Genomic DNA, 18,320 nt, shown 5'->3' on the forward strand with positions numbered 1-18,320 from the left:
TAAGTTCTGCTTCTAGTGCTACTTGAAGGCAATCATGGGAATTAAAAAGCTGTTTATTCACATGCCTTTTGCCACTTCATAGTCAAGATTGCTGAAATGCTCTCGGCTATAAATGGGCCACTTGATGGGTCCTGATGGCATTTCTTACAATGCAGTGTTTCCAACAATAGGCCACTTCAATGTGGGGCCAAAGCTGTTGGTTCTTAGGAAGTTTTCATGTTTGTACACACACAGAGTCAAGACTGTGGTGACTGCTACTGCTCCCTTTAGGGTTTTCCAGGTGTGCTGTGTGGAATTTTTCCAGCCACTGTTTCTAAAATTTTCTTTCATTCATTTCAGTGGCGCTTATGTAGAGATTTATTATTAATGCAATTCTTCCATCTCTCAGTGAGAGTAAGACAATTGCTACTATAAAGAAAGTAGTAGGATTACTACATATTCAGTCATGGCCTTATGGCTTTCATGATTTTAATATTTTATGCTATTCCAATAATAATATTTCCTTGAAGGGAGTTATTAAGAAGACAGTGACAAGTCCATATGCCTCTTCTGCTGCGCCATTCAGGGGGGTGCAGGGTGGGCATTGCCATTCAGGGGGTGCAAGGTGGGCATCACCATTCAGGAGGATGCAGGGTCGGCATCACCATCCAGGAGGGTGCAGGGTCGGCATCTCCATTCAGGGGGTGCGGGGTCGCATAGCCATTCACAAGGTTCAGGGTCAGCATCACCGTTCGGGGTGGTGTGGGGTCAGCATCCATCTGCTGCTCTTTGTCCTGCTAGCAGGTGTTTAGGGCATCTGTCTCCACTCACTCTGTCAGCTTCCTCAGTAAGTTCTGATGCTCTGTTTGCAAAGTAGTGCCGACTTTGGTTACTAGGTTGACCAGGTAACATGATGATCATGTCAAGTATGGATTCTTCATTTTCACTTAAAAATACATGTTTATTTTGAGAGACAAAGATAGAGAGTGAGCAGAGGAGAGGCAGAGAGAGGGGAGAGAGAGAATCCCAAACAGGCTCTGCACTGTCAGCACAGAGCCCGACCAGGGCTCGATCTCACAAAAGATGAGATCATGACCTGAATCAAAACCAAGGGTTGGATGCTTAACCAACTGAGCCACCCAGGTGTCCCTGGATTCTTTATTTTCAGATGTCACACCCCAGCGGGGTGTTTGGACACATCCTTCTATGGCAATAAAATCGCACAGAATTCCTAAACATTTATTCTTACAGCATTACCACCGAGATGTTAGCTACCATTTATTAAATGCCCATGGTGTGCAAGGCTCTGGGCAGCACTGTGCATACACTGGGTGCCAGCTCTGTGATTTGCAGTGTCTTCTAAGGTAGATGTTACTATCCCCATTTTATAGATAGAGGACACTGAGGCTGAGAGAGGTTCATGATTTGCCCAAGTCACGTGGTAAATAGCAGCATGAGGGTTGGTATGCTCATCTGTGTGACTTCAAAAATTACATTCTTTTCTCTGCATTGGACACTGGATCTCTGAAGGAAAAGCTAGCTGGCTTGCTCTTAGTTCTTGACTTGGAAACACCATAAGGCTGTACCATATTTAAGAGTGCTGCAATCCTGTTCTGCTTTACTCATTTCTGCCTCTCTGCTTCCACAAAAGCCTGTGGTAGAGGATGGCTTTTGATGTGTTCAGTTAGTCTTGAGGGAATACACTGCTTGAAATTACTATCGTTTCTGCCGTTTACCGTCAGCTTTAATTTCAGTAGAAGGCAGTACTTAAAAGCTCGGACGCAGAGTAAAGTCTCCATTCACATTCCAACTCCAACACTTACTGACTCTGTGTCATTAATTTAACCCCTCTGTGCCTCTCCCTGTTCAATCGGCCATAAAATAAATGTCATAGTCATTACTCAAAGGCTTTGTGTGGAAATGGAATGAAATAATCCATGTAAAACCTGGAGACAGGGATATAGAGAACACCAAATATTAACTGTCTCCACCATCGTTGTCATCAGCACTATCACATGAAGATTACGAGCATCACTGAAATAGTGTTGCTGTGTTAGAATTCAGTGTCACTAGAAGAGACACATGCCTAGCAACCAAAAGCTTGAAGGAGAAAATCCTTTAGAGGTTTAGAAATTATTTTCGGTATTTTTCTTTGAAAATATTTTATATAGTTGATGATTATAAAAATAGCTTAGAGAGGATCATCGGACAATTTCAGCAGAGTTAACATTTAGAGAGAGGTGGGCCAGTTCTCCTTTTTACTCTGCTAAACTTTTATGAAAAGTGAATCTATACAGAAATTTGTAGCCATGGCCTGAAATAGTTATAGCAGTTCCTATATGTCTTTGAAATGAAATGAATAAACGGACAGACCCAACAAACCAGGAGAGCTGTTCAGATCTTGTGCATTCTCATGTTAGAGTCACATTCCCCTCTGCAGGAGTTGCACTGGATGAACTTTTACCAAATTAAAGAGCTGTAGTGGCATGTTTGTCCTGGACTCTTGGCTTTAAGTGAAATATACATCAGTTCTCTTTGAGCAGGAGGAATAACGGTTAGCCAAGTAGTACTTCCCACCTTCTCTGCGTGTGCTAATAAGTTCCCTAGAAAACTGACCTGTAACCAAGCTAGGTTCATCACTATCACAAATGTACCACTCTGGTGGGGAATGCTGACTCTAGGGGAGACCATGCCTATGTAGTATATGGGCCAGCGGTATATGGGAAATCTCTGTACCTTTCTCTCAGTTTTGCTGTGAACTTTTATAAAACTACTCTAAAAAAAAGTCTTCAAAAAAAAACCCCACTGACCTGAAAATTAAGTTGTGATTTTAGGATTTGAAAGGAAACTTGACTTTAAAAGACTAATTAAGGGGCGCCTGGGTGGCTCAGTCGGTTGGGCAGCCGACTTCGGCTCAGGTCATGATCTCGCGGTCCGTGAGTTCGAGCCCTGCGTCGGGCTCTGGGCTGATGGCTCAGAGCCTGGAGCCTGCTTCTGATTCTGTGTCTCCCTCTCTCTCTGACCCTCCCCCGTTCATGCTCTGTCTCTCTCTGTCTCAAAAATAAATGAAAACGTTTAAAAAAAAAATAAATAAAAGACTAATTAACAGGGTGCCTGGGTGGCTCAGTCAGTTGAGTGTCCGACTTCAGCTCAGGTCATGATTTCACGGTTCGTGAGTTCGAGCCCCGCATCAGGCTCTGGGCTGATGGCTCGGAGCCTGGAGCCTACTTCAGATTCTATGTCTCCCCCTCTCTCTGCCCCTCCACCGCTCACACTCTGACTCTGTCTCTCAAAAATAAATAAGCATTTAAAAAAATTTTTTTAATAAATAAAATAAAATAAATAAATAAAACATACATACATACATACATACATACATAAAAGGGTTATGTAACCCTTTATTTAAGCTCCTTATCTAATATGTGTAACACCTTGACAATATTTCCACATTACCGTGAAAGAATGTGAAAATAGCCAGCTTGTGAAGAAAAGTACACAAAAGTATATAGCACAGATTAAGATCATAAGGGAAACCTTATGAAACAGATTCATTTTTGTTACTGAAGATGTTGCTGCATTAAATTTTACCAACCATAGCTTTAAATCGAATAAACAAGAGCCCTGAGGTTAATCCACTGGATGTTTCGATTTTAAAAGTTAAGTTCTTTAAATGTTTTCAAAAGTTCTAGCCTATTGGAGCTGTGATTTTTATAATTCCAAGATGAAGCTAGAAGGCAGTTTTATGCCTAATCATGTGTCAATAATTACTGAGGGACTGTTCTCTACAAATTAATCAGAGAGCACTTAAAAATTCCAGAAATTTCTGACCGGCTACAATTTGCAAGGACTTGTGCCAAGGGTGGGCTGGCAGTAGAGGAGGCAGGATACCAAGATGAATATGAGCTTGTTCCCCCCAATCTAACTAGAGTCCAACACCGAGTATGGTTAAATTTGAAAACTATCTTCTTTTTATCTGCCAATGTTGAAAATGCAGCATTCAAGTATTTAGATAGTTCACTACAAATGATGAAGCGTTGTGTGTGATTATATAACCTCAGGATATGCTTTTGACTTCAAACACCATGAAGGCAATTCTTAAGGTAGTGGATTAATTTTTTATCATGGGACAATAATAAATAATTGGATAGATAGGTGTCTATAGAGACAAAACTCATTTTTATCATACTTTAAATATCCTAAATTGATCTTCTATAGGTCTGTGGCTTGGTTTGGAAATTAGAGGATTTAGTTTCCTTCCCCTGGCTAAATTCCTGAGTTAATCCTTTATTTCCTGCCTGCATAGTTACTAAGGTCAAGTTTTGCTTTCCTTACCATGTTTATTTGACAGGGATGGGGTCGGGGAGGCAATGTATATGTGTTCTATTGCTCAGCAACCTGCAAGGATGAGGGCTGAGGAGGGCTCTTAAAGAGAAGCTCAAGCCAACGATATTTCCCTGGACAATATGAAATAAGTAAAAGCAGTAGCCTCACGGAACAGGGTTAAGGCGCAGGTTTATAAAAATTTGTTCAGCCTTTTTTGGTCTTTGGTATAAGACCTCTCTCTAGAATATAATCATTAGGAGCAATTCTCTTGTCTATTTTGTTCTCCACCACCCTGTCATCTGCTCCTAGCACAGTACAGGGCCCAATAACCAATAGGTTATTTGGTGATTAATTGAACCAATGGATGGATGAATGAATTACAGGTACATTTCACCGGCAGACAGAGTTCATTGACACCTATATATCTTTTATGCTCATGGTTGTTTTTTTTAGAAAAACCAACTCATGCATTTAAAAAATACTTTCACGGTTTTTTTTTTTTAATCTTTATAGAATTTACAATTAGGGAAGGTTTTCTCAGATATATTTGAAGAATACATGAAACATGATTTGGTTTCCTATTACCGGTTTATGTGATGTGTCTGGACAGTTTGGGATTGTTAATGAGTAGATTTATATAATTTAGTTTGAGGTAGATTAAGTAGTTGTAAGTAAATTTTGAAATATTAGTTTTTTTAAAAAATGCTTTTCCTGAAAATAAGCTTTATGAGAAAAAGAATAACTTAGGTGCAAGTCAGAATTCTCCATTTTAATAACCACAAAAGTTTTATAGTATTTTTTCTAGAATAGCAGTTCTCAGGAACCCTTTACCCTCTTTAAAACTAATGAAGACCTCAAAGAGAGTTGTGTATATGTGGATTATGTCTGTCTGTATTTACTGTATTAGAAATTAAAGTGTATAAAAAATTTAATATTTCTTAATATATTTATTTATTTATTAAAAAAAATTTTTTTAAACGTTTATTTATTTTTGAGACAAAGAGAGACAGAGCATGAACGGGGGAGGGTCAGAGAGAGGGAGGCACAGAATCTGAAACAGGCTCCAGGCTCTGAGCCGTCAGCACAGAGACCGACGCGGGGCTCAAACTCACGGACCGCGAGATCATGACCTGAGCCGAAGTCGGCCGCTTAACCGACTGAGCCACCCAGGCGCCCCTTAATATATATATATATATATATATATATATTTTTAACGTTTTATTTATTTTTGAGACAGAGAGAGACAGAGCATGAACGGGGGAGGGGCAGAGAGAAAGGGAGACACAGAATCGGAAGCAGGCTCCAGGCTCTGAGCCATCAGCCCAGAGCCCGATGCGGGGCTCGAACTCACGGACGGCGAGATCGTGACCTGAGCTGAAGTCGTACGCCCAACCGACTGAGCCACCCAGGCGCCCCGTTAATATATTTAAAAATAAAATAGACTCACCACATGCTAGCCTAAATAACATTTTTTATTTTAAAAAAGTATTACCGGAGCACCTGGGTGGCCCAGTCAGTTAAGCATCTGACTTCAGCTCAGGTCATGATCTTATAGCTCGTGGATTCAAGCCCCATGTCGGACTCTGTGCTGACAGCTCAGAGCCTGGAGCCTGCTTCGGATTCTGTGTCTTCCTCTCTCTCTGCCCCTCCCCCCACTCATGCTCTGTCTCTCTCTCTCAAAAATAAATAAACATCCAAAAAAATTTTTTTAACAATATTACCAAAATTAATTTTAGTGAGAATTATAATGTTTTACATTTTTGTAAAAAAAATTTCTGATGTTTGTAGAAAACAACTAGATTCTCAGTCGGCTTCTGTTTAATATGTTATAATACCACATGTTATGTATCCTCAAAAACCTCCACTGTACATTAATGAGGGAATGAGAATTAAAAAGGCAAGTAACTTCTTGGCTTTATTATAAAAGGAGTTTTCACCTCTCAGACCCCCTTGAAAGAGCCTTAGGGACTCCCAGGTTCATGGACTACCTTTTGATAAATCACTGCTCCAGAAGCTAAGGGGTAAAGTGATGAGTAGCAAAGGAATGGGAGGTTTGACCTTTTCTGTATTTCTCTGTTGTGTTTGAATCTTTTGTAATGAGCGTATATTAGTTTTGTCATTTTAAAACATAAAAATAAAATGAAAGTTGGGAGGGGGACATTACCTCCCAGAAGAAGGTAATAACATTCTTGGGGTTGTTTTGTTTTGTTTCGTTTTGGCGGGGAGCGGGGGGGGCGGGTGGGGGGGGAGGACAGGGAGAGAGAGGATCCCAAGCAGGCTCCATGATCAGTGCTGAGCACAATGTGGGGCTCAATCCCATGACCCTGAGATCATGACCTGAGCTGAAATCAAGAGTCAGATGCTCAACCAGCTGAGTCACCCAAGCGCCCCATAACATTCTTGTTTCAACAGCAACAAAATTCTCATTTTAGTTTCTAATTATATGCTCTCAGAATACATCTAAAATTTAAATTTAGCTGATATGTTTTGAATAGGATCCTATCCAAAATATCAATATGCAAGTCCTGAGTCTTTTGCTCCCTTTTTGTCTAAGATCTGAACACACACCACCAGCTTTTCACTCCATAAGATGCCTTTGCTTTTGATTATCTCACAAAAGGCACTGACACAAATATGGATACTGAGCTACATTCATCATTTTTCTCTGCTCATTCAGATAAATCCAAAAATGGAAAGAACAGAGTCCCAGCTAATGGTTAGATTGTCCTTGGACACTATAGGTGTCAGATTAGGAATTCTTGCTGCCCAACTTTATATTTGGCCCCAAAATATCTGTTCTTTTCTTATTTCTTATATTTCCTCAAATTGGAGAAATGGGGAACAGTTCATAAACTTTTCACTGTAATTATTCTTTGTTTTTTTAAAAATTTTTAAATATTTATTTATTTTTGAGAGACAGAGCATGTGTGGGGGAGGGGCAGAGAGGGAAGGAGACAGAGAATCTGAAGCAGGCTCCATACTCTGAGCTGTCAGCACAGAGCCCCAGGTGGGGCTCGAACCCATGAACCATGAGATCATGATGCTTAACAGACTGAGCCACCCAGGTGCCCCAATTATTCTCTAATAAATGATTTTAAAAATGCATTTGGGGAGGATTTCAAAATCTGTAATCAGACACTTTATTCTCAAGGTAATAGAAATAACCAAAAGCTTGGAAACTTACCAAGAAATTAGAATAATTTGGCTCAGGTTGGAGTGTAATTTTTTCTTGAAAAAGCAAATATTAACCTAATAATTTTCAAGTGAGATATCAAAAAACAGAGGCCTCAATAAGTAAATAAAATACTGACCTCATTTATTGAAACAGTGAAATGTTCCCACTAGAGTAAAAAAGTTACTTTTCATTTTCAGCCTACACCTAAATATTAATTCCATTGAGTTATTTCTTTGATGTCTTTCAGGTTAATTCCCCCATAGAAAATACTTTTTCCCAAATACACAAGTTATACCTACTTATTGCATTAAAAAATAAGAAAAAATTAAAAATACCTATAATTCTATCCCCTTTATGCAGCTGCTGTGAACATTAGGGAACATGTTTTGATTATATGTATAGTATCATATTCTACATATTCTTGGTAGCCTGATTTTTCAGTTGACAGAACATCAGGGGTATTTTTTCCATATCAGTAGATATAGATCCACATTGTCATTTTCGATCACTGTATGGAGTTGCCTTATAAGTCTCATATGTGTTAGATGTTTTTTACTATAGTAAAATAATAGTAAACTGTCTGTCCTTATATCTTTGTATAGCAAATCTGATTCCTTCAGGGTAAAGATTTAGCTATGGGATTGCTAGGTCAATGAGGCATGTTCTTCTTTTTCCAAAGAGTTTTTTTTTGTTTTTTTTGTTTTTAATAAAATGGCTCCTCTTTAGAAAGATCACACCCGATTTATACTCCCTTTCTCCCATCTGATCTATTCTTGAATCTAATGGTTTTTAAAAAAAAAATCATTATTTGGTTTTCATTTCTTTGAATACTTCTGAGGTTGAGGTTGAACATCTTTTCAAATGTCCTGCATGAGTTGCCTGTTAATGTTCTTTGCTATTTTTCTGTTGGAAAGTCACTGATCTGTGAGTGTTTTTTGTAGTCTATAACACACATCTACTGTTTTGTACTTGATGAATCATTTTCTTCTCTGCTCGTTTAAGAATTTTTGTAAGATACTACGATTACAGTGATTTCATAAGGATTATAAGAAACTCTAGAGACTAAGTGGTATTAAGGCTCTGGGATTTTTGATGTAGACCTTCCCTTTTGTCTGTTGCCCTCAGAGAGAGGTAAGCAGATATTTTTATGTAAGGCTAATTGTCTAAGTGGTGGATATACATTCTCGTAAAGTAATAAATATGTTGAGGCATGCTCTGTGGTTTTTTAAATGTGTGCAATCTCTGACTTTTTCTCGAAGACAAACCAGCTGTTGTAGAGCATATCTGGAAGAGGGGAAAACAAAATCCCGTGCTGGCATTTTTCTGACTGTTGCTGCTGCCTTTGGTCTCCTCAGGAACTTGCCATCGTTACCATGGCTCACTGTGTTTACTGTAGTTCACTGTGTGACCTCGCCCCCGTGTCCATCCATGTGAAAAATGGGCTGTCTCACCCTGGGATGTATTTCCATTTATTTTCAGAGTATCCACGTCTTGGAGAGGACTGCTTCCTCCAGCACCGAACCCTCTGTAAGTCGGCAGTTGCTAGAACCGGAGCCTGTCCCCCTCTCCAAGGTCAGTGGTGGAATGTGGTGCTTTCTCAGACGGCTTGATGCCTGCTGTGGGCCAGCTGGATCGTAAACAGCTCTTACACCTGACTCCCCTGAGGTAGCTGTGATACCTGTTGTAGCACTGTGCTACCACGTCTTTCTGCCTCCAGTATGTAAGGTTTCTCTGCCCTGTGTAAGGGAGGAATAGATGAAAGTATATTTTGCTGCAATTTGCAAGGTTACAAAGATCCAAAATACTCTTGAGTTTAAAGGAAGAGAAAGTATTATCGTTCCCCTGTTGGAGACATGAGCAGATATTTCTATGCCAAGCTAATAGGGAGAAAAAAATCACTGGGTCCAACAGAAAAATATTAAAAATAAAAAATAACACCACCACCACCAGCAACACCACCTGTTACCATCATGGCCCCTGCACTGTGCACCAGGCATTGTGCCAGGTGCTTAAATATATTATCCCATTTAATATAACCCTTGCAAACAGCTCCATGCAGTGGAGGTATTTATTACATTTACAAACATGGAAACCAAGAATTAGTAACTTGCTCAACGTCTGAAAAAGCTAGCAGAAAGTAGAAAACGTAGCAGAGCAGGGATTCAGACTTAGACCGTTTCAATGCTAGGCCACCTGCAGATAAAATAGTACCTACCTGAGGGGCTGTTGGATGTGAGGGTTCCAGCCTTCTCCTTATATCTGGCCTGTCTTGCAGTGAGCTCTTTGAAGAACACTGCAGATTATTAAGAGCTCTTCCATTTAATGGAAGCCAGCATTCCCTCCCTTCAGCCTTGTCTTTCATGGACTAGGGAAACATCTAAATTTATTTATGTCTAAAATGCAAAATCCCAAAGAAAAGCTGGGGAGATGCCATCCTGCTCACCCCTACCTCTTGCTCAACTCCTGCGATCTTCAGTGGGCTGCCTGTCTTGTGGAGAAACTCAGCAAATAGACTGCATGGGGATTTTGAGTTCAGATATAAAAATAGCACTTTATTTCCCCCAAACGACTTTGAAATATGTTGAACTGATTCTTCTTTGCTTTCCCTGTGTTAAACAGAATCCTTTAAGGAAAGAACACTTTCCTACCCTAGTGGTATGGAAAATATGTGCTTGTACTCTTCATATTTAGAAGATATTACAAGCTATGAAGTTTGTGTTATTGGACAGGAGTAGACTGCTAATCTAAGGAAAGGGGGTTACTAAACTTAAAAAATAATTTAGAGAGAAATAGAAAGTAATCTGATTTCTATTTGAATGGCAAACAGAGAATGGTGACTTGGTAAATACAACTGGTAATCTCTTTGAAAATATCAGCTCTCTCTTACAGGCAGCTAACAGAGAGAGAGAATAAATAAATCCTGGGGCCATTGAACAGCAGCTAACATTTATTGGGTGTCTACTTTGTCTCAGACATTGGATCAGTACATATAGTCTCTCACATAATCAGCCTACTGGATGAGGTGACTATTGACGTTCTTCTCATTTTACTGATGAGGAAACTGAGACTTGGCGCCTAAGTAAGCTAGTTGTCCGGAGTCAGATAGGTGGTGTGTGACAGAGACCAGGGTGGTGAGACATACACAGTGAAAAGAGAATGACACACAGAAACGACAAGGAGAATTGCTGGGCTGAAAACCACAAATAAGGAGGAACTTCCTGGTCGGTGAACACGGGGAGGCACTGGAGGATTGGCACCCCTGCGGAGGGCATGGAACTTCCTCACCCTTTCCCCGTACCTTGTCCTCTGCATCCCTTCCACCTGGCTGTTCCTGAGTTGTATCCTTTTACAATAAACTGGCGATCTAGTAAGTATAATAATAATAATAAGCAAACGCACACAAGACTTGCTTGGGTCCTTCGTCCCCCACCAACTGCATCTCGAACCTCCATGGCATCTCACTTTACACTCCAGCTACATCCACCTGCACACAGTTCCCTACACTGGCCATGCTCTTTCTCTCCTCCACTGCTGCATGTCTGCTCCTTCTGGAGTGCCCCTAGCTGAAACCCCTACTCTTCTAAGACCCACAGGAATCCTTCTTCAGATGCTGTTTATCACCCCCCTACCCCAATGCACCCTCGGCCCCAGCCTGTCCCTGCACTTACCACATCTGTTACTTTATTTTACATCCTTTCTTACATCGGGTCCTCTAGAAGGAAGACCTGAGACTGGGCTTAGGGTGTTTGTGGCTCATTATGGGAGAGCGCTCAGGAGAAAGGGTAAGAGAAGAGGTTAGGACAGTGCGGTGCTGGCAAGAAGTGGTTTTGGCCGGAGTCCACCTTCAGCCCGACTCCACGGTGAGCCCTGGGCATGCATTGTGTCACAGTGTTGCTGTCACTCTGAGGCAGGGATTTTTGTTCCGTCAGCTGTTGGTACTCTTGTGTCCTTCAGCAGTTGAGAGTCTTGAGGGAAGGAGATGCTGAGGTGTAGATGCCCCAGCCATGGAGGAGGGAGATTCATGCCCAGGCTGTATGGCCCCAGCTTCAGTAAAAGGCAGTTCACGGTAGAAGGAGGGAGCCTCTACCGCTGGGGCGTGGATCCACTGGGCTCTTACAGGCATCTAGGTAGGGCACCAACTGTATCCACTTCCCATTACTCTTCCACGCTGTTACCCACTTGGATCTTGCTGTAGGACTACACTATTGTTGTGTTTTGTATTAATACCACATTGCTCAGGGCCTCATGAAATCAGAGGGTCCCATCCATTCCAGATACCAGAGCATCTCACCATCCCTTTGAGAAGAGATGGACTTCCTGGGCCCTGGTTGACGGTAGAAGAACATTGTTTGAAGTACACATTGTCCTGTCTCAGGATTTGTCGAAATTCTTAGTTTGGTTGATGTAGCACCCCACCCCCATCCCCGACACTCATGCCTCTGGAGTATACCCTTGAGAAAGGAAGTGTCTCAAATGAACAGACGAGGGCTATTACTAGGTTACTTTCTGATTTTAGTTGTTGTTATTAGATTAAAAGTTTATTTTAAATTTCTGTAATAGCAAAAATGTTTGTGTATCTGACTCAAGTCCCGATATGATCACATAAGGGCTTTTGACTGTTTCCATTACAAGCGTACCTACAAAAATTGGAGACTTTTAAACAGAAAATTAATATCCATTGAAATTACAAAAAATCCTTCAATTTTCAGAAAGTAATTTTAAGTTCCTTAAGATAGACCTAGTCTACTAAGCATAGAGGTGGGTCCTATTAAGTGCTGAGATGGGCTGTTTTCATTTCTTACACACCTTATTTGTAACATTGTCATCTGCAGTTATAATTGAAATAGGGAGGATGTTGTTTGCTCTGGATTTACCTTTTTGCCTCTTTGTCAGTTGGACAGCTTATTTAACTATAAGAACTGTATTGGGATTCTTTTCAATTTCTTTGGGTTTAGTAATATTGAATCAGAGCAAATAGAGTTATTTGTTTGGAGCTACTGCATTTATGTTTAAGAAATACATTTTAACCTTTTGCCTTTTCTGTGTTATCCCTTTATTTCCCTCCTCTGTAGTTGAACCAAGAAAAACACTACTGTGATAGAAATCAGTAGCCATTGTGCCACAGGAACAAGCTGGTATTATGGTCTGAGTTTAATTAGAAAAAAAAAAATCCAAAAAGCATTGTACTTATTATTAAATGTTTCCATTTTTACAAGTTATCCAGAGTATTCTTCATCACATATATATGTATTTACTTACGTATACATGTATACATATATACATATACATATGTGTATATATACACACACGTACACCATACAGATCATATATGTATATATACACACAGGCCACACATAATGGCCACACATACATATATAATGTATATATATATATATATACACCCACATACCACACATCATATATATGCATGTGTACACACACACACACACACACACACACACAGAATAGATGAAAGATGAACACTAGCCTTCAAATGAGAACTAGTTGAAAATAAAAATGTTATTCTAGAGATGCTATACATGGATAGGGCTACTAAAAATAGAAATGTCATTAAATACAGCTGATATCTAAGAACAGAGAAAGCTCTAATGAATATATTTGTACATATACAGAGAGTTATTCTTTAATTATGTGATTATATCAAACTTTTAAAAAGAAATCAGTAAAAATCCATCATTTTTATGAAATTTTTTGTCTACTTTCTTTGGTGAGAGTAGAACCTAGTATCTTCTCTGATGATTGCAACATTATTCCTAAGCAATGCTCACTTGTTGAGGTGCAGTTCAGTATTTTATTTTATTTTATTTTATTTTATTTTATTTTATTATTATTTTAATGTTTATTTATTTATTTTTTTTTTAAATTTTTTTTTTTAACGTTTATTCATTTTTGAGACAGAGACAGAGCATGAACAGGGGAGGAGCAGAGAGAGAGAGGGAGACACAGAATCTGAAACAGGCTCCAGGCTCTGAGCTGTCAGCACAGAGCCTGACGCGGGGCTCGAACTCACGGACCGTGAGATCATGACCTGAGCCGAAGTCAGACGCTTAACCGACCAAGCCACCCAGGCGCCCCTAATGTTTATTTATTTTTGAGAGACAGACAGAACACGAGCGGGGGGGGGGGGGGGGGGTGGGCAGAGAGAGAGGGAGACAGAGAATCCGAAACAGGCTCCAGGCTCTGAGCTCTGAGGCCCAAGGTAGGGCTCGAACCCACAAACTGCAAGATCAGAACCTGAGCCGAAGTCAGACGCCTAACGGTTGAGCCACCCAGACGCCCTCCAGTTCAGTATTTTAAAATGGGAATACCAGAGCACCCCACTTTGTGCTCCAGATGATAATGCCACCTGTACTGGTATTGTCCAAAAAACATGGTATACAGCCTGAAACTGTCTCATCAGAAACATTTTTTAAAAAAATTACTGCATTTGGGTGTTGTGTATAAGTGATAAATCACAAAATTCTACTGAAACTAATGTTACACTATATATATTAACTAATTGGAATTTAAGTAAAAACTTTAAATATATATATCAAAAAATATTACTGTATCTAATTAACAGTTTTGACCAGCTGAACCACATGTCTTAACAGTATTATCTTTATATCACCTCACGCCAGTCAGAGTGGCCAAAATGAACAAATCAGGAGACTATAGATGCTGGAGAGGATGTGGAGAAACGGGAACCCTCTTGCACTGTTGGTGGGAATGCAAACTGGTGCAGCCGCTCTGGAAGACAGTGTGGAGGTTCCTCAGAAAATTAAAAATAGACCTACCCTATGACCCAGCAGTAGCACTGCTAGGAATTTACACAAGGGATACAGGAGTACTGATGCATAGGGGCACTTGTACCCCAATGTTTATAGCAGCACTCTCAACAATAGCCAAATTATGGAAAGAGCCTAAATGTCCATCAACTGATGAATGGATAAAGAAATTGTGGCTTATATACACAATGGAATACTACGTGGCAATGAGAAAGAATGAAATATGGCCCTTTGTAGCAACGTGGATGGAACTGGAGAGTGTTATGCTAAGTGAAATAAGCCATACTGAGAAAGACAGATACCATATGTTTTCACTCTTATGTGGATCCTGAGAAACTTAACAGAAGACCATGGCCGGGGTGGGGCGGGGGGAGTTACAGAAAGTGAAGGAGGCAAACCATAAGAAACTCTGAAATACTGAGAACAAACTGAGGGTGGATGGGGGGTGGGGGAGAGAGGAAAGTGGGTGATGGGCATTGAGAAGGGTACCTATTGGGATGAGCACTGGGTGTTATATGGAAACCAATTTGACAATAAATTTCATATATTTAAAAAATAAATAAATAAAAAGTATTATCTTTAAATAGAATATTATTTCTTGGGGGCATCTGGGTGGCTCAGGTGGTTAAGTGTCCAACTCTTTTTTTAATCTTTATTTTTGAGAGAGACAGAGTGCAAGCAGGGGAGGAACAGAGAGAGAGGGAGACACAGAATCTGAAACAGGATTTTTTTTTTAAATTTAATGGGACACTAGCAGTTACTGTAAAGGGTTCTTAATGTTGCTAAATGAATATTAGTAGGTATGTTTTTGTAAGGTAAATAGTTCATTCAGTGGGGACCCCTCAGGGATGACCAAGTAGATAAAGAAATGACACTGGTCTCAGATTGGTTTTCCTTGTGGAGTAGGGGACATTTACAGTTGCATTTGGGAGGACAGAGGCATGATGTTGGCTTAGAGGGCTTTTCATAAGCCAGGAGTGTCTCCTAGGCTTAGCAATGCTAGAATGAAGCAATGTTCAGCTGCATCTCCTAGAAATATAGCTTACTGTGAAAAAACACACCCCATTTATACATGCTTGGACTTAAACATAGATTTGACTTGGCCATAGGGCAAGCAGCTTCTGGGATGGAAGGAGGGAAAAAGGAAAAGAGGAATGGATGATAAAATGCTAGCCTCTCCCTTCTCGTCCCCAGGGCCAATGTCCGTAACCAATCGTGGCACCTTTGCCTCTGGGCCTTGTCAGAGCCTCACAGTCCTTCAGCAGGGGCGGCCACCACCTAGACATTTGTGCCAGCAAGTCCAAGATGGAACTCATCAGTTCCTGTTGGAGCCTTGTTGTGTGATTGAAGGATGATTCCTGATAGAATATATGTCTTCAGAAGACAGTTTCCTGAGTCCGTTTGGGATGGGGCATTCTGCAGAGATGCCTGCCCTGATCTGTGGGCTCGTCCCGCTTTCTGAAGCTGAGGCAGTGGAGCAGGTTACACTGAGAGATTGTGCTTCCCTGCGCCGGGGGCAGGATCATAGCAGTTGTGAATGGGACGTGATGTTTGCTCCTGCCTCTACTGCTTGCTTTGTGACCATGCCTGAGATCTTGAATGGGAGTGTTTGCCAGGTCAGCGGTTACTTCAGGGCGGCGTAGGCCCGTAGGAACCGCCCGGTCCAGGGATTTGAAAACCCAGGATGTCGCTAAGGGTTGGGTATCTAACACGGAAGCAGGCCTGAGGGGGGCCGTGACGAACTGAACATGTCTGGACACCCATCCCTCAGGGCAGACCCAGTGCTGCCAGATCTGATAGACTTTAGCAAAACACTCAAAATTCAGATTTTTTATACCTGAAATCGTCTGACTTTTAAATGTTGACAGCTCATTAAAAAATTTAGACATCATAGACAAGACAAAACATGTCTTATGAAAGAGGAAACCATGATTTGGCCTGTTTTTAACAGAGGAGGGTGATAGCATAGCCTCCAAAATCCCAGATTTCTGGCTTTCAAGTCTGGTGCTCTTTACGTGGGCGCCCAAGGGTGAGTGTTTCTCAGGATGTGTGTCTCTGAAAGCATGGACTTCTGAGTGTCCTGTGGCAGGCAGGGCATTTCACGAGCCCTCTGAAATACGTGCAGCCCGTAGCACTGCTTTTAGCTGGGCAGGTGATGGGCCACTCAGACCACTGCAGCCTTTCCATTTTATACAGGAGCCCAGGTCTCCGCACTAATTGAACATTTGTCATCAAAACAGCCTTACTTTAAAACGTTAAAGTGCCTTTGTGCCCAGAGATGAACTGTCTGGAAAAATGCATTTTAAATCTTCTGAGTACATGCAATCAAAACTCCATTCTGCTCCAGCCCCCAGCCCCCAACCCCCAACCCGTCTCTGATGGACCTGCATGCATCCAGGTCTACTGGAAACTCATTTTAACCTCACTTATAAGTGCATCACTGTGTCTGATGTTAGAATTTGCTTCAGAATGTGGTTCAGACTTCCGGTGTGTCCAGTGTTGTTGCAAAAGCAGCTTCTACTTAAGAGTCTGCTTTGACTGTGTCATCAAACACCAAGAAATACGTGATTTGTTTTTCTTCTTTTCTCTCAGGAAGCTGACAGCTGGGAAATTATAGAAGGGCTGAAAATAGGCCAAACCAATGTCCAGAGACCAGACAAACATGAAGGCTTTATGCTGAAGAAAAGAAAATGGCCTTTAAAAGGCTGGCACAAGGTACCATTTTCATCATATTCATCTCCAGACCTTCGTCGTCAATAGAGAAGATCTTATTTGGTGTCATTAGGTGGGAAACGAAGAGAATGGTTGTATGTGTAAAACTAATTTTCAAAGCCTTTTTTGTTTAACCGTGTGGGCTACAACCCATTATACCCATTTAAGTCTGAGATACATAATATCTGTATGCAGGGAAAAAATATTTTACATTATATTTGAAATCCAGTTTGTACATGTTGTCTATTCTACTTTTTCATTTAAAAATAATATGAATATAGAAAAATAATAACATGAATGTATGCTTATTAAATATTCTCTGAAATAAGATGTTTTTAAATGCATGCATATGTTCTGTTCCATTGGATGGATTTATGCTATATATCGCACCGTTATTGAACCAATTCCCTATTGCTGCACATGTAGGATATATCTAACTTATTTACTATAATGCTGTTGTGATGAACATCCTTATACACAAATTTCCATTTAAGTCCTTGGAATAAAGTCCTGGAATTACTGTTACCAGTGCAAACTAAAGATGGAAAATCACAGAAGTCTGTTTACTGCTCTTAAAAGTATGTGATTCATTCCTCTCTCCCCTACCTCTGCATCCTTTCTCCATCTTCCAGTTTTAATTATGGAGAAAATATTTTGTACTACACCAATGCAGTTATCTAAGTAACAAGAATTCTGTGAGGCTAAGAAGGAGAAAATTATCCTCCATTTTCAATATAAGGCCTTCAACAGACCACCAGTACCTTCTCTGAAATCACTGGAAGAACAGGTTCATGTACTTGCTGCACCTGCTGATGGATTTCATCTCAGAGCAGATGGATCTATTGGCCCAAATGACTGGCTGGTGACTCTCCAGTGGCCCAAAACAAGGATGTTATGGATTATAGCATCTTTTGCAAACACATTTTTTGCGATTTAAGAGGAAGACTTAAAAATTAACCGACGGCAAATGCCCTACTTCCCAGTCTCTGTGCGTGAAATAAAAATAGCTCGAAGAGGCTTCTGACTAATGTTCCTTTCAGAAGCCTTCTCAGTCTCCCCTGAACCCATGATATTCTCCCAATACCAAAATTTCTGTCCACCCTTGTTCTTCTTTGGATTTTGGCCAGCTGGCCATACTGCTTCCTAGAATCACCTTTTGCTTTTCATTCTGGCTTCACCACTTTGCAATTCCTCGAATCACTGGCTTTGCTAATCTCTTCCCCCATGATCACACAGTAGGTTATCCCTGCTAACATTCTTTGATAGGTAGAAATGGAAAAGTAGAGAAAAGAAGTCAAAGAAACCAATGTTACATGAATCACTAACTTTAATTTAGCATTCTC

General features: G+C 40.6%; 1 protein-coding gene across 4 annotated transcripts in view; it reads left to right on the forward strand.

The window, feature by feature from the left end:
• OSBPL6 (oxysterol binding protein like 6) overlaps positions 1-18,320 on the forward strand; it is a 118,450-nt gene that overhangs the window by 36,511 nt on the left and 63,619 nt on the right. For all 4 annotated transcript variants that reach the window (XM_042949251.1, XM_042949254.1, XM_042949252.1 and 1 more), the window contains 2 exons: positions 8,957-9,049; positions 16,858-16,980. In XM_042949251.1, coding sequence (XP_042805185.1) covers positions 8,957-9,049; positions 16,858-16,980 — 216 coding nt within the window. The remainder of the gene's footprint in view (positions 1-8,956; positions 9,050-16,857; positions 16,981-18,320) is intronic.

The sequence above is a fragment of the Panthera leo genome, chromosome C1 (genome assembly GCF_018350215.1).
Source record: "Panthera leo isolate Ple1 chromosome C1, P.leo_Ple1_pat1.1, whole genome shotgun sequence".
Taxonomy (NCBI): domain Eukaryota; kingdom Metazoa; phylum Chordata; class Mammalia; order Carnivora; family Felidae; genus Panthera; species Panthera leo.